The sequence below is a fragment of the Homalodisca vitripennis genome, chromosome 1 (assembly GCF_021130785.1).
Source record: "Homalodisca vitripennis isolate AUS2020 chromosome 1, UT_GWSS_2.1, whole genome shotgun sequence".
NCBI lineage: Eukaryota > Metazoa > Arthropoda > Insecta > Hemiptera > Cicadellidae > Homalodisca > Homalodisca vitripennis.
In genome coordinates this window covers 56172089-56185841 of record NC_060207.1, presented here as the reverse complement: position 1 = coordinate 56185841, position 13753 = coordinate 56172089, and the positions used below count along the sequence as shown (strand labels likewise).

The 13753-nt window shown below is 33.4% G+C and overlaps 1 protein-coding gene across 2 annotated transcripts in view; it reads right to left on the bottom strand.

Moving 5' to 3' along the window:
- LOC124361879 (sister chromatid cohesion protein PDS5 homolog B) overlaps positions 1-13753 on the bottom strand; it is a 69069-nt gene that overhangs the window by 2972 nt on the left and 52344 nt on the right. The window contains exons 20-24 of one of the 2 annotated variants that reach the window (XM_046815931.1): positions 9200-9468; positions 7184-7351; positions 6371-6499; positions 5236-5295; positions 1206-1256 (exon numbers count right to left, since the gene is read on the bottom strand). In XM_046815931.1, the coding sequence (XP_046671887.1) occupies positions 1206-1256; positions 5236-5295; positions 6371-6499; positions 7184-7351; positions 9200-9468 (677 nt within the window). The remainder of the gene's footprint in view (positions 1-1205; positions 1257-5235; positions 5296-6370; positions 6500-7183; positions 7352-9199; positions 9469-13753) is intronic. The other variant, XM_046815939.1, reaches the window with a different exon arrangement.

Below are 13753 nucleotides of genomic sequence, written 5' to 3'. Positions count from 1 at the left end.
ACTGCCATTGCTCAGCTGCTCTGTGCATGCCAAGGTTAATGTTTCCTCCCATGCTACACAGAAAACAAAACTTAGTTATTTCAACTTCAATTTGATGTTCAAATCATTTAGTTATCTTAAATAGTTTTTAAGTAATGGCTGTTCAAGATCTCAGCATTCTTTTTCATAGACCCTGTATTACAATATATTATTTAAACCTCCTACTGGTGAACTCATTTTGAGTTCATCTAGGTTTACTCTGAAAAGGCCAGTGACTCATATCTAGTTGTTGACTCTATGAGCCTGACAAATATAAAACCTACCCATTCACAATAAATTGAACTACCCCAAATAGGTATTAAAATATATGATGAACTTCACCACTTTGACTTTACTAACTTATAAAGTAGTTGCATAATTTGTGGCAGCCGCAAAGTTGCAAGAAGGGTAGAAAATTACCTACCATTATATTTCAAAGTATCACACCAAAGGATATTTTCGTATTGTGAGAATGAAATTTACATCCCTAAAAAAAGTGGCTCTTATTACATATTGTAACTAGAGGTTTTCTTTATATGAGTACATATAACAAACTGGATGCCCAGTGATGGCATACATGTTTTTCTATAAAGGATAAGTAACTCAAAACGGTTTGTGAATATTTTCTAGAGCAAAACTAGTATATTTTGAGAATAGAAGAGTATGTATGGTAAATAATGCATACTGCATTAGTTTTTTCTAAGACCTTTAATTGGGTGTGTGTGTTTTCACCTAATTAGTAATTTAAGATACTTAAGATGCTGTAGTGTTTTACTTCAATGTTTCAATCTTTATTCAGGTAACAATTAACATTCATAACATGTATTATATATAAAAGCAAAACATAAATTATATCCTATATGATAAAATTATTGGTTTTGCAAAATAGCTTTAAAAAAATACCTTGAATAATACAAAGCTTGTACTGAATATTTTTTTTTACTTCAATACTCAAACCCTGCATTCTTTGGCAAAATAAATATAATACGTGTATCTTTGCATAAATCATGTGCAGTTTTTATAACAGTTTAGAGATTAATATAATAAATATAATATTACTCCTTCCAAATCGTTCAAAATGGGCTTGCCATTACATAAGTTACTATATGGCGAGTTGAAGGGTTAATATACCATTCATGCCAATTACATCTAGATCTCAGTAAATATTAAACATTAGATATACTCACATCAACTTCCATTCCAGGAAGATGTATCTGAGTGTCTGAAGCAGAGGCAGGCTGAAAAAATACATTGTTTTGTAATGAAACTGCATCTTTAAATGGTTAATGTTTAAATAAGCCAACGTAAAGAATTGAATCAGTTGAGAAGTATTAAAACACTGCAATAGACATGTGCCAGTAGGTACTTGTGGTTTTGTGCCAGGCCAAATCCAGTACTTGGTGATCCAGTAAAACAAGTGATTTTCTATATCAAAGAGTGTGATCCCGATATAACAATGGAAATAACAACACAAAATGGACATGTCACAGAGTTAATGAAAGCACAAGTAACACGATACAGCATGGGTATTGTGTGATGAACAACATTACATTTAATTTCACAGTGGAAATAGATTATCATTGAGTTTTTCTATTGGAGTGTGATATCTGAAAAACAACAATAATGAAGTGAAAATGTCTTTAAATGGATTAAAGAGTAACAAACGAAAATCACATGAATATTAATTTAAAACAGGTTTATATTGTTTTGTTATGTCATTTAATTCATTTAGTTGTTTTAAAGATTTTGTTGGAATGTAAACTAATTGACCTTTATTTTCATTACATTTACAGGTTTACCTTTTTTTATTGATTTAATCTTACATAGGCTATTAATCTGTACAGGGAGAGAGTACAGGGATGACAGTAGAATCATTACAGTCTCAAAGCCCAGAGCCTGACTGTAACACCACGGTCTTGTTTCCTACAAGGAGCGGTTTTTTTTTCAACCTCAGATGATCTCGGGTCATGATGGCCAGACAAGTGGCAGATCCATATACTACAGATACCATGGATTCATAAGCACCAAATTCAAATAATTTTATCTTCCAACAGGAAGAGGCACCACTCATCTAATATCGTGACTTTTTGATTGCCACGGGTTATGTATGTTCGTTTTTAATATTTGTTCGGCACTGGAAGAATCTTTGGATAATCAGTATTACCAGACCAAACAGTGAACAATTTTTCTTGAAAGGATTTACACAAAATTAAATTTTATATCCTCTTTTCTAGATACGGTGGATGATCAAAATATGCTTACTTAAAGTAGGCATAAATTTGATTATCAAATGGATATATGTTGTGCTTCCAAAGTGGGTGGCAAGATATTCATGACCCTTCAATTTTTACACGTTAAGTGTTAAGCCATGTTATATAGCAGTATGAAATGAATGTGCCTATATTTTTTTTATCAAAGTATAGATGTTTGAGACAGGATGATCCATTGTAACACACCCTGTACAGTTTATTCATTTAAGTGATAACTGATGAGTTTTGGGAAATGTTGAGGTTATGATAAACATTACAGGATGTTTTATTTCCATTTAATTTTATCCTTATTTAATTTTGAACTCTAATGTGGTTTTTCAGATTCTAACCAATTAAATTTCTGGTGAATTATGCCAAAAATAGATGGTCAATATAGATACTAGAATGTTTTTAATTTGATTACAAAAAGTTTATTAAAAGTTGCAACGTCTAGTACAAATTTTAGTCATTTTTACGAATTAATACAAAGGTTACTGAAACTTTTCTAGTGATAGTAAAATACGAGTTCTGTTCAAAAATATCGTGACTTTTTGATTGCCACGGGTTATGTATGTTCGTTTTTAATATTTTTTTTGTGATGTTTGCTGGTACACATATCTCAAGACATATGCCAACAAGTTCAGCCATTTTTGAATGTCCAGTTAATTGTTGACAGCTGATTTGCTAGCAAGTGTCATGGCTCGTCCTTGATTTGTGGCTATTTGAAAAAATGGATCAAAGAATCTGAATCACATTTTGTGTTAAAAACGAAATTAAGTGCTTGGACGCATTCCGAATGTTGACTGTGGCTTATGGAGAAGCTACCTTGGACTGAAGCAACATTTATAGGTGGTATTAGACGGCCAAGAAGATGTGAACGACGAACAGCATGCCGGATGCCCGAGCACATCAAGAACAGATAAAACATTGTCGTTCAATAACCATTAGAGAAGTTGCCGAGGACCTGAACATATCGACTGGCTCGTGCCATTTGATTTTTACCATAATTTGGGCATGAGAAGGGTTGCCACGAAATTTGTACAAAATTGACCAATGAAAAAAAAAAAAAAAAAAACAGTGCATTACCATTTGCTGTTAGACTCTGTCCAAGATCCTAATTTGCTCCAGAGAGTCATAACTGGTTACGAATCATCCCAATGGAAGCTGCTGCTCGAGCCTACATTAAAAAAAGCACCAGTTTTGCTTACAGTTTTTTTTATTGCAGGGGTGTGGTGCATCATGTGTTCTTCCCACAGGGTAGGACTGTCAATAAGGAATATTATCTGTAATATATGTGCAATTTTTATGAAGTAATCCACCAGAAGTGCCCGGATTTGTGGAAAAACAACTGGCTTTTGCACCACGATAATGATTCCCACTCACACATTATTATTTGTGCACGATTGTTTTGAAAAAAAAAAAAAAAAAAAAAACACATTGATGATAGCGCAGCCACTGTATTCCCCAGATCTTGCCCCATGCGCCCTTTTCTTGTTCCCGAAACTGAAGAGGCCCATGAAAGAATGACGCTATGCTTTGATTGACGAAATAAAGACGGCATCGAAGGAGGAGCTGAACAAGATTGCAAAAAATGACTTTTTGAAGTGCTTCAAGGATTGGAAGAAAAGTTGACACAAGTGTATCATATCTAATGGAGATTAGTTTGAAGAGGACACAATAATTGAGATTGATGAATAAATAAATAATATTTTTTAAATTGTGATTTTTTTTAACAGACTTCATATAATCAAATTAATTAAAATTTTGCTAGTAATTCTGTTCTCTTCTTTGTGTGTAATCCTCATATTCACAGAGAGAGCTTTAGAATTTATTCTCCCAAAAGGCAAAAGTTTGGGAGAATTATTTTAAGGATACACCAGATTATCCAACAACTAATATTTTATCTTTCTTTATATCGTGGAAAGATAATTCTTGAACATCTAGCTATTATTCAAAGCCATTCATTTAAACTAAAGACAAATCATGACAATAACAGTTTTTATGGTAACTAAAACAAGACTGACATGATAAAAACTAAAGAAATTGCATGATGTAACAAATATTATAGCCTGATGTCATTATTCTAGTCACTAAAACTCTATGCAACAAAAACTCAATTATCAGTGGAGCTTTGAATTGCCAACAAAGAAACTGATGTTACTTTTCAGTACAGCAATCTTCTGCAAGACAATTCAAGAATGATGTAAGGAACATGATTTTCATATACGATTTGATTTAAAAATGTTTCTGAGACTAAAAAGAACTACAAATATAATATAGACCATGTTTTGTTGATTACATTATTTAATAGCAAGTGATTGGGCTTAATTTTTGTTCACTTTGATAAACAAATAATTTATTTTGATCCATTTTTAGTTCCATATAATTTTTTTAAATTATATTCCAATTGTTTACTTTTTACTCATAAAATGTAGTTGTTGCTATTAAAACTTGCTTTCAAAATCATTAAAAAATATTTGAATACAAGCACAAAACAAAAGCCAAACATCTTAGTTACCATCTTTTGAAACACTGTTCTTAAATTCTTCAGGAAAATATTGGCCCTCTGTTTCAAAGAGTTGTGATATGATACGGGACACTGTTGTTATAACATTGTATTTTTTGGAGTTGAACAACAAATCTGTTACGAAATATAGCTTTCAGTAGTTCAAGTTGCAGTTTGAAACAGAGGGCCAAGCTTTTCCTGAAGAAATTAAGAACAGTGTATATACACATACTTGAAAAAGTCCCAGTGGAGCACGTACTTTTTGTGATTCAATCTTTATTGAAATTAAATTAGACTATTACCGTTATATATATACATTTATTAACTGTGATAGTTTCATTTTTATTTTTGCATAGAAAGAGTATATCATATTCAAGTAAAATATTTTAACTATAATCTTAAACGATACTGTACTTAGAAAATGAACATAATTATAAATTCATAAAAAAATTCTGAACCTACCAATGCATCAATAGGCTGGCTCACACCTATGACGCACATATCCTCCTCTTCTTTGGGCAGCTTGTAAAGAAAAATAAATTTAAATTTATGTGAACAAAAATAAATTTAAATTTACTTTAAAACAAAATTATACCAGCAACAACTGGAACAAACTTTTTTGCATCTATTAAATTGCACTGTGAAAAGTGATTTAAAACATTAAAAAAGAAAAATCTATTAAAATTATGCTGTGGAGACTTACGAAATAGCAAAGATCGTACCAAACCAAATATTTCAGGGTGTATGACTGAAGAATTAATCCAAGATAAACTGTTATGGATGAAAAAATTAAATAGCAATGAAAATACTAAAACATTCATTATTAAGTGTAGTGAAAATAACTGTAATGAAATCACTTTAGGTTAAAACTTTTACACCAGTAATTATATTTGTCCTTTCTAACCATTCACACAAAAGTATTAGTCATTTATACTCACTATTGGTATTATTTTTATCTGAACAGATAGTAATCAGTTGATCAGAGTTAATTTGCTTGCTAAAACCATGTCAGAATTTGGAAAATGAAACTAAGATCAATTGGAATTACTTTTTGTTTTAAATGTAATAGTAATGCATCTGAAATATTAACAATGATACAGAGAGTGTGAAGTGATGAGTTTTTGAGCTGTTGGTGTTTCAGTGATTTTTCCCCCCAATTTTAAAGTGGTTGTGCATTCCTTAAATGTGTTGAATGTGTCTGACTTAACATTGGTGACTCAGCATCAAATAAATAACTGAGATTTATATGTACATAAAATACCAGTTAAAGTTCTAAAAGATCTTTATCATATAAAATATATTCACAGTGTCAACTAATATTGCGATGCCACATACATTTTGTAATGTTGCCAAAAATATCAAGCAAAAATTACAGACTTTACGAAGTGGTTAAGAATCCATAGAAACCTTGATCGGAAAATACATTTTTATTGTAATCATACTAGTATAAGCAATTCATTTATTTTCCTCAAACATCACACTTTCTAATGGTAACCAGTGAGGAAATTTAAGAATGAAATACTCTATAAAGAGTAGTATAATATGCACTGTAATGAGAACAAACATGAACATGTGATGGTGTGATGGACAACCTTACCTTGACATCAGTCTGGTTAGGGTCTGAAAGCTCCACTGGCTGTTTCCTACCCCTCAGTTTTCTCACTGACCTCTCTACTGGCACAGTGTGTGTTGTACTGTTCAACCCCTTTTTTCCATTGCCACTAACCTGCACAATTTAATTTCAATGTTATTATACAAAAACAGTATACTAAATTTTATCACTACAGATGAGAATATAGATTAAATAATAGGAATAATAAATGATTATCTCTTACAGGTTTTAACACACTTTCAAAACTATGACGAATAAATTCTATGCCAAAAACTGGATATCTCTATATTTAGCCTCCTTTGTACAACTTAAAACTGAAACTTATTCAGTAGCCGAATATCAATAATACCCAAGTTGTTGCCCTATAGCAGACGATAGAGGGTTTAGGCCTCCGTCATCAGTTTCAAATATCTGTTCTTGTGCTACAGACCACTAAACATTGGTAAAACCCCAACAAGTCGATGACGCTCAACATGATCATGATTTTATGGTGTGTAGCAGCTTTTTATTATGAACACTGCAGTCGTCTACTGTCTTGTAGTTTAGATTATTGTCAGCATACAGGTGATTTGAATGTGGAAAAACTGAATATAATTCTGACCTGGAATTTTAAGCAAAGAAAAATCCACCTAGGTGATATTTGGAGCTGTCTGTTGAGCTCTGGCCCAACACAACCTCTCGCAGTAACAAAAAATAATTATGTAATACATAACCTTAGCCTTCTGCTAAGTACCAAATCAGACATGTGAAAGTCTAGTGTATCAATGCACTGTAGTGTGCCAATGTTTGCAATCTCACCTGAAGTTCTGGAGGAATGTATAACCTTGTGTTGACAAAGTTTGGATCTTCGTGCTTTTTGAAGTACATTGGAGATATTCTGGCCTCTGAAGGAAAGTCTTTGAGCTCAAAATTCACAGTCTTCTGATTTAGAATGTCCATTGCCAAGTCACAAAGTGCCCATAATTTCTAAACAGAAAATAAACAAGTTTACTTACAAAGATAAAACTGATTATAATGGCAATAACCAAAGAAAAATTGATTTTGTCACCCTGCATCGTAACACATTGATATTAAAAAAGAAAAGAAAAAAGCTTCAACAAATAAAATACAAGTAAAATTGGAATACTTGAAACAAAGTGATTTTAAAGTTTTTATTGAATGTAGTTTAAATCAAGTTTATATCCAATTTTAGTTAGATAAAAATTTCTTATCAAGAATTCTGCACAAATATGTTTACACTATTTATATTTTGTTCATTAATCTTGTTATCAACAGCTTTTTTTCAGAAATTACAACTAGTTGATGTTTTTGTAATGCTTAACCCTCTGAGTGCTTTTCATCGTGGCCACGACTAATTAATGCCTATTATGACGGCTAAAGTCGCGCCTACGACTATATAACAGCGCTTTGTATTATATTCATATTTTTTTTTGTTTAAAGGTTATTTTTGACGATGGAAGGATTGTGAAGGAAACAGGATTTTTCCGGACATTTGCCATCGTTCAGTGAAACAAGAAAACAGTAACACTACGTTTGCAGATCTCGAAACGTAGTGTTACTGTTTTCTTGTTTCACTGAACGATGGCAAATGTCCGGAAAAATCCTGTTTCCTTCACATATTCATATTAAAATGGCAGCAAAATAGTCAAATTCGGTATCATTTGAAAGATGAAGATTTGTTATAGTACATAAAATCGTGACAATGCATAATTGTGGAGTGCATTATGTCATAATTTGTTTTGACGATACGTTACAACTGCGTACCGCTGACAGCTGACTGTGGTTTTGCGTGATTTTACAAACATGGATCGTGATAATTTGGAACATTCTAGTGAAATTCGGGATGTTTTTTAGGTGAATATGTATCTAGTGAAAACGATGCAAGTGACATTGAAGCTCCTCATATATCTTCAGACATTTTACTTCGTGATTTTTCAACTGGCAGTGGTGAAGAGTACGAACCGAACCCTAATGAACTTTCAAGCTAGGGTCAAATTACGCCAGTGCACAGTTTACTAAAGCAAAAAAAGGCTGAAGTAGATTTTGGTGCCCTGGCTGTCATACAGGTATGCACAGGGAATATTTCCACTTGTTAGAACATTTCTGGAGACCTCTTAGGCCTGAGAGAAAAAGAAAGGCATCACAAAGCAGTGACTCGGAGTAACACGGAGAAAAGATTGTGTATATACTTGTGAGTTTTTCAATTTAATAGTTAGGTTTTTAGTTGAAATATAAACAGTGTATATATTTGTAAAACTTATTAAATTTGGAATAATATGACAACTTTGAAACTGTGTTTTTGTGTACATAGTGAAATCTTGAGTAGTGGATGTTAGGACATGACAAAATGTTGAAACTTTTTTTTACTTCGGAGGGCTAAATACCTGAACAGACAGAGGGTAATTACAATACTGTTATACTTCTTTTATTCCTTATTGTTTTGTGAATACATTAATATATAACATGGACAATTTAATTACAAAATTGTATTTTATATGGTGTTTTAAAAAGGAACCGTGAAAACGCTAAAAAAGCTGTGGCACTAAGGGAGTGGGTATGTGGCACTCAGAGGCTTAAGATTACAATCTTGAATAATTGCAAACACTGTAAATTGTATTGTTAATGTACTCAAGTTACGTACACATAAATTTAAAATTACAAGTTTCAAAATTCATTGATGACATTTAATTGGCTGATTTAAAATTTTGAAATGTACAACTAATGACTACTGATCAAAAATGTATGAACAAAACTGGATTATATGCTAAAATGAATGGACACATTTTAAAACAACTTCCTTCAATCAACACCTACACAATTGATGTTGACATCATCTGATTTGACAGCATCCTTGTGGTTCTTCATCTTCTCAATAAGCTCTTTGTAAAAACCATAACAGTAGGAGTCGTTCTTTAGGATTAGAGGTTCCAGTATGAACCAGAGGCAGGAGCGCAGCCTAGTGAGCTCGTCAATGTCCTCATGTGAAGTGAAGTGCGGACTGTGGACCAGGATGGGGACGGCAAACACTAGCATGTAGTCTGGCAGGATGTGGGGCAACTGTGCCATAGCTTTTTCTATGCTGTCTGTAACACAACATGCATTGCTAAGGTTTAGTTCAAAACAAAGATAAAGGAGAAACAAATTTTAAAATATGCAAACCGTCAAGCTACTGTCAAACAAATCAAATTCAAGGGCCAATCCATGTCAAATCATCCAGCTAAATATTCAAATGGAACTCATGTTCTCAGAATGTCATACATTTTTTTATCTGTGTTCTACTTATTATTCTTATTTTATTTTAATTTAGTCTAATATCTTAAATAGTTTTATAGGTTATGAAATTTTAAAGTTTGCCAAAATAAATGTTTTTGTCTCCAACTAGCTACTAAGGAGGAAACGACTTTTGTTTAGTAAAATATCAAACCTTTGTAAATTTTCATCACATTACAATGAGATTTTCACTAAAATGCTCACAAACATGCAGTATAAGCAAAAAATTACATTTGGCATAGTTAAATTTTAATGCTCTTGAATATGTTAGCTCAAACTTGAATACTTGGATTTTTTAAAAATAAATGATGAAGGCTCTAGAGAAACCACTATGATTTTTTGCATCCCTAAAAGTATATACTAATGGGTTCTACAAAAAATGACAGTGGGTTTTGGCCTGCTTAGTATTTTTTAACCATTCAAATTATATATATATTCTATTTTACAGTAAAATCGCTTTGTGATTTACATGCAAGGTATAAAATGACATAATATAACCCTGGTTAATCAAAATATATAAAAATGTTCATGCTGCACCCTGTAGTTCAGGATTCAACATGATTCTCCCTTCCACTTGCTCAGTTACTAGTATAGATCTTTTACCTTACGTACTTTTATTTTGACTGTGGTTGAGTGGACATATTTTTGAAGTTCAATATTATTATTGCTAGTTATTTTTAATTGAGATTAACCTGTTGGCGAGTGCGTACGTCATATGACGTTTCCGTGTAATGGTTATTAAAGGAGTGAGCCGTTTTACCTTAACTAACCTCAAAGGAGTAAGGGTAAAAAAAATTGAATTTTTTACAAAAAAAAAACTATTTAATTACTTGCAAAAACACTGTTGATAAGGTTACATTATATTTTTGAGCATTTTATATGTTCTTAGAAATTTTTGAAAACAAGGAAAAATGCAAAGCGATACTTCACATGAAAAACATTCATAAGACGTGTCCTTTCGCCGTGACGGGGCCTTGGTTGTTTGCATACATACGTAGTTTCCTCTTGCGGCTTAATACTCTCAGGTAGTGAGCAGGGGAAATGGCGACTGGAGAGTCGGAGTGGGTCCTTGGCTCCGCCCACGGGCCGCGAGATGGTAACAGCTGCGTCGTTGTTAGGCGCTATGTGGGCTTCTAAAACTGTCGGATTAGATTCATGCGGTAGTCCATGATGTGAATCTTTACACTAGGGTTAGTTTGTTTAATTTTTTCTCTGTAGATGAGATAGGCATTCAAAACTGATATGTCTAATAAATGCAAGAACAGCTTGACATACCATTTCATAGTTTTTCTTGTTGTGTCATTGAACAAAACCATCATATCGGCTCGGTCCACGGCTCCCATATTTCTGTTGTAATTAATAACACATAAAGGCTTCACTTGATTTCTAGTTGTTCTTGTATTTACTCTTACCATTTCATGTTTGTCCACAGTTGTAATCATGGTTAAATTACGTTTATCACACCATCGAACTATAAGCACATTATCATTATGCCGCAGCTGAACATCTCCTTTTTTCATCTTTTTCGTGAGACATGGCACATTTTTGCGTTTAGCATTCAACATGCCACATGCTCCTGTATTTTTCTCATATAGCCATGAAAACAGATCTGGACTGGAATACCAGTTATCCATATAAACTGTGTGGTTCTTATTCAAATATGGTCTTAGAATACTTTTGATGAAATGCCATCGTTACAACTGTCTTCGTCAATATTTGTACCCTTACCGGTATAAACTATAAAGTCTAAGACTACTCCGGTTTCACAGTCACACAGGACGAATGTTTTGACACCAAATCGTTTCCTTTTGTTGGGAATATATTGGCGAAAAGATAGCCTTCCCTTCAAAAGCATGAGGCTCTCGTCAAGAACTAAATTCTGGTATGGCTGAATTAGTGATCTATATTTTCTCCTCAATGTTTCTATTACTGTCTTAATTTTGTATAGCTTATCCCCAGAATTAGAATCTATATTGTCATCAAAGTGGATCAAGTGCCTCAAAAGTAGGTATCTGTCTTGAGAGAAAATCTTAGAAAAAATAGTAGTTTCTATTAGTGGATCACTTGACCAATACTGTTTTTTTTTTTGTATTTTTTTTGCAATGTGACATCAGAAGGCTGGTTGCTAAAAAGTAATAAATTTCATCGGGATTTGTTTCCACCCATTTTTGAAGTTTGGAAAACTCAGTGAGAACACCTTCAGTGCTTTCAAAATAGTATTTGTTTGTCTCTGCTGAAATGTGGGAAACAAAATCATAGTCAAATATTTTATAAAATGTGTCAATTTCCTTCCACTCATTGGCTCCTAATTCATCAGTAACAATGAATCCTGACCTTGAACTTTCAAAATTAGCTATCCTAGGTTCAAAATTGGCATTGTGTGTCCATTTGCAAGTAGAGCATACCTCATCTGTGTGTAAATCATTACTAGGGTGTACATTTTCATTTGTTTGTCCATGTAGGTCAGGTAAAGGTGTACTGACAAGGCTACTCACGTTGGAAGATTCCTCAGTAGTTTCCATGCAGTTTTCCTCGCAATTGTCAAAATCTTCATCCATACTCTCCTCAAAAATGTCCTCAACATTAAAAAAATCTCCATCGGAATCCAATACATGTCCATCGCTATCAATGTTATAGCTGCCATCAGATTCTATATCCAATTCTCTGCGAATGGCATCGCTATTGTCACAGATGCGATTTTCCCATTCCATCGCAACGTGTTCACTCACACTAAATAACACTGTACTATAATTTCAAACAGAAACAGTAATTACAATAGAAAAGTAGCACAGCAGAAACATAACCACATCAGCAGAATAGCGGCAGAATAAAAAAAGGCGCGAAATCTGTCACAAATGGCGCAACTAGTTCCTTGATTTACCACCAGGTCGTAGCACGTTACGGATACTTTCAACCATGGTATGTAAAACTAAACGGCGGTATCGCGCGCATCCTTGCGTCAGCTGATACAGTCGAGCCAAACAGCTGAGCCTTCCAGCTTGTGATTTGGGTGTAGCAGATGATCAGCTCCAACACACCATTGACGTCACGGGGCGGGACTTACAACATACCATTTAGTTGGATATAACCGTGATTTCAACATTCAGACTATGTTTAAATTACTGGATTTTAATGTAATCTCTAGACATGTCATATGGCGAAGGTCCTCATATGGGAACACACGTCATATGACGAAGGTCCTCATATGGGAACACACACGTCATATGACGAAGGTCCTCATATGGGAACACACGTCATAGGACGAAGGTCCTCATTTGGGAACACACGTCATATGACAAAGGTCCTCATATGGGAACACACGTCATATGACAAAGGTCCTCATTTGGGAACACACGTCATATGACGAAGGTCCTCATTTGGGATTTTTTCATGTAATATGTGCACTCACCAACAGGTTAAAAACAATTTTCAAGTTTACAGTGTTTTAATTGTGCTTCAATACAGCTAGTTAATTCTTTTTACCTTAATAAATAAGATATTTTCATTAAATGCATTTTATTATTAGTTCTCAATGAAAGTTAGTGAAGTTAAGCATTAAAATATCAGCAAATAAATGTTCAGTTCCAAGAATACAAAAACAGCTAACCAAGCCAAGTTAATAAACATAAGTTAAGAAACTGAATGCCAAAAGTTGACTTACACATATCGAAAAAATATGGTCAGTATTACATTGTTGGAATAATCAGAAGCTAATATATTAAGTCTGAGTGGGGTGACAAGGATATAATGGCCTGGCTGACTCAAGAAAAGGACATCAAGTACGTAAAAATGTAGCTGCACTTATATAAAACTTTGATCAAAGTGGTGAATATTCATAAGTCATGTCAAAGATAAAGTCCGCATTTCAAAAAATGAATAGAAGAAAAAAGCACTGTTGTTGGGAAATTTGAATGAGTTATATGCAGATCTTAAGTTTGAGGGATTAAGACTGGACAAGTTCTGTATGCTTTGCCCGAAATGGTGCATATTAACAGGTACTGCTGGCACACACTTTGTTTGTATTTGTACCATCGTTATTGCTGAAAGCCTGCTCAATCGAAGAGAACTAATGTGAACTTATTAAGAAGTTAATTTGTT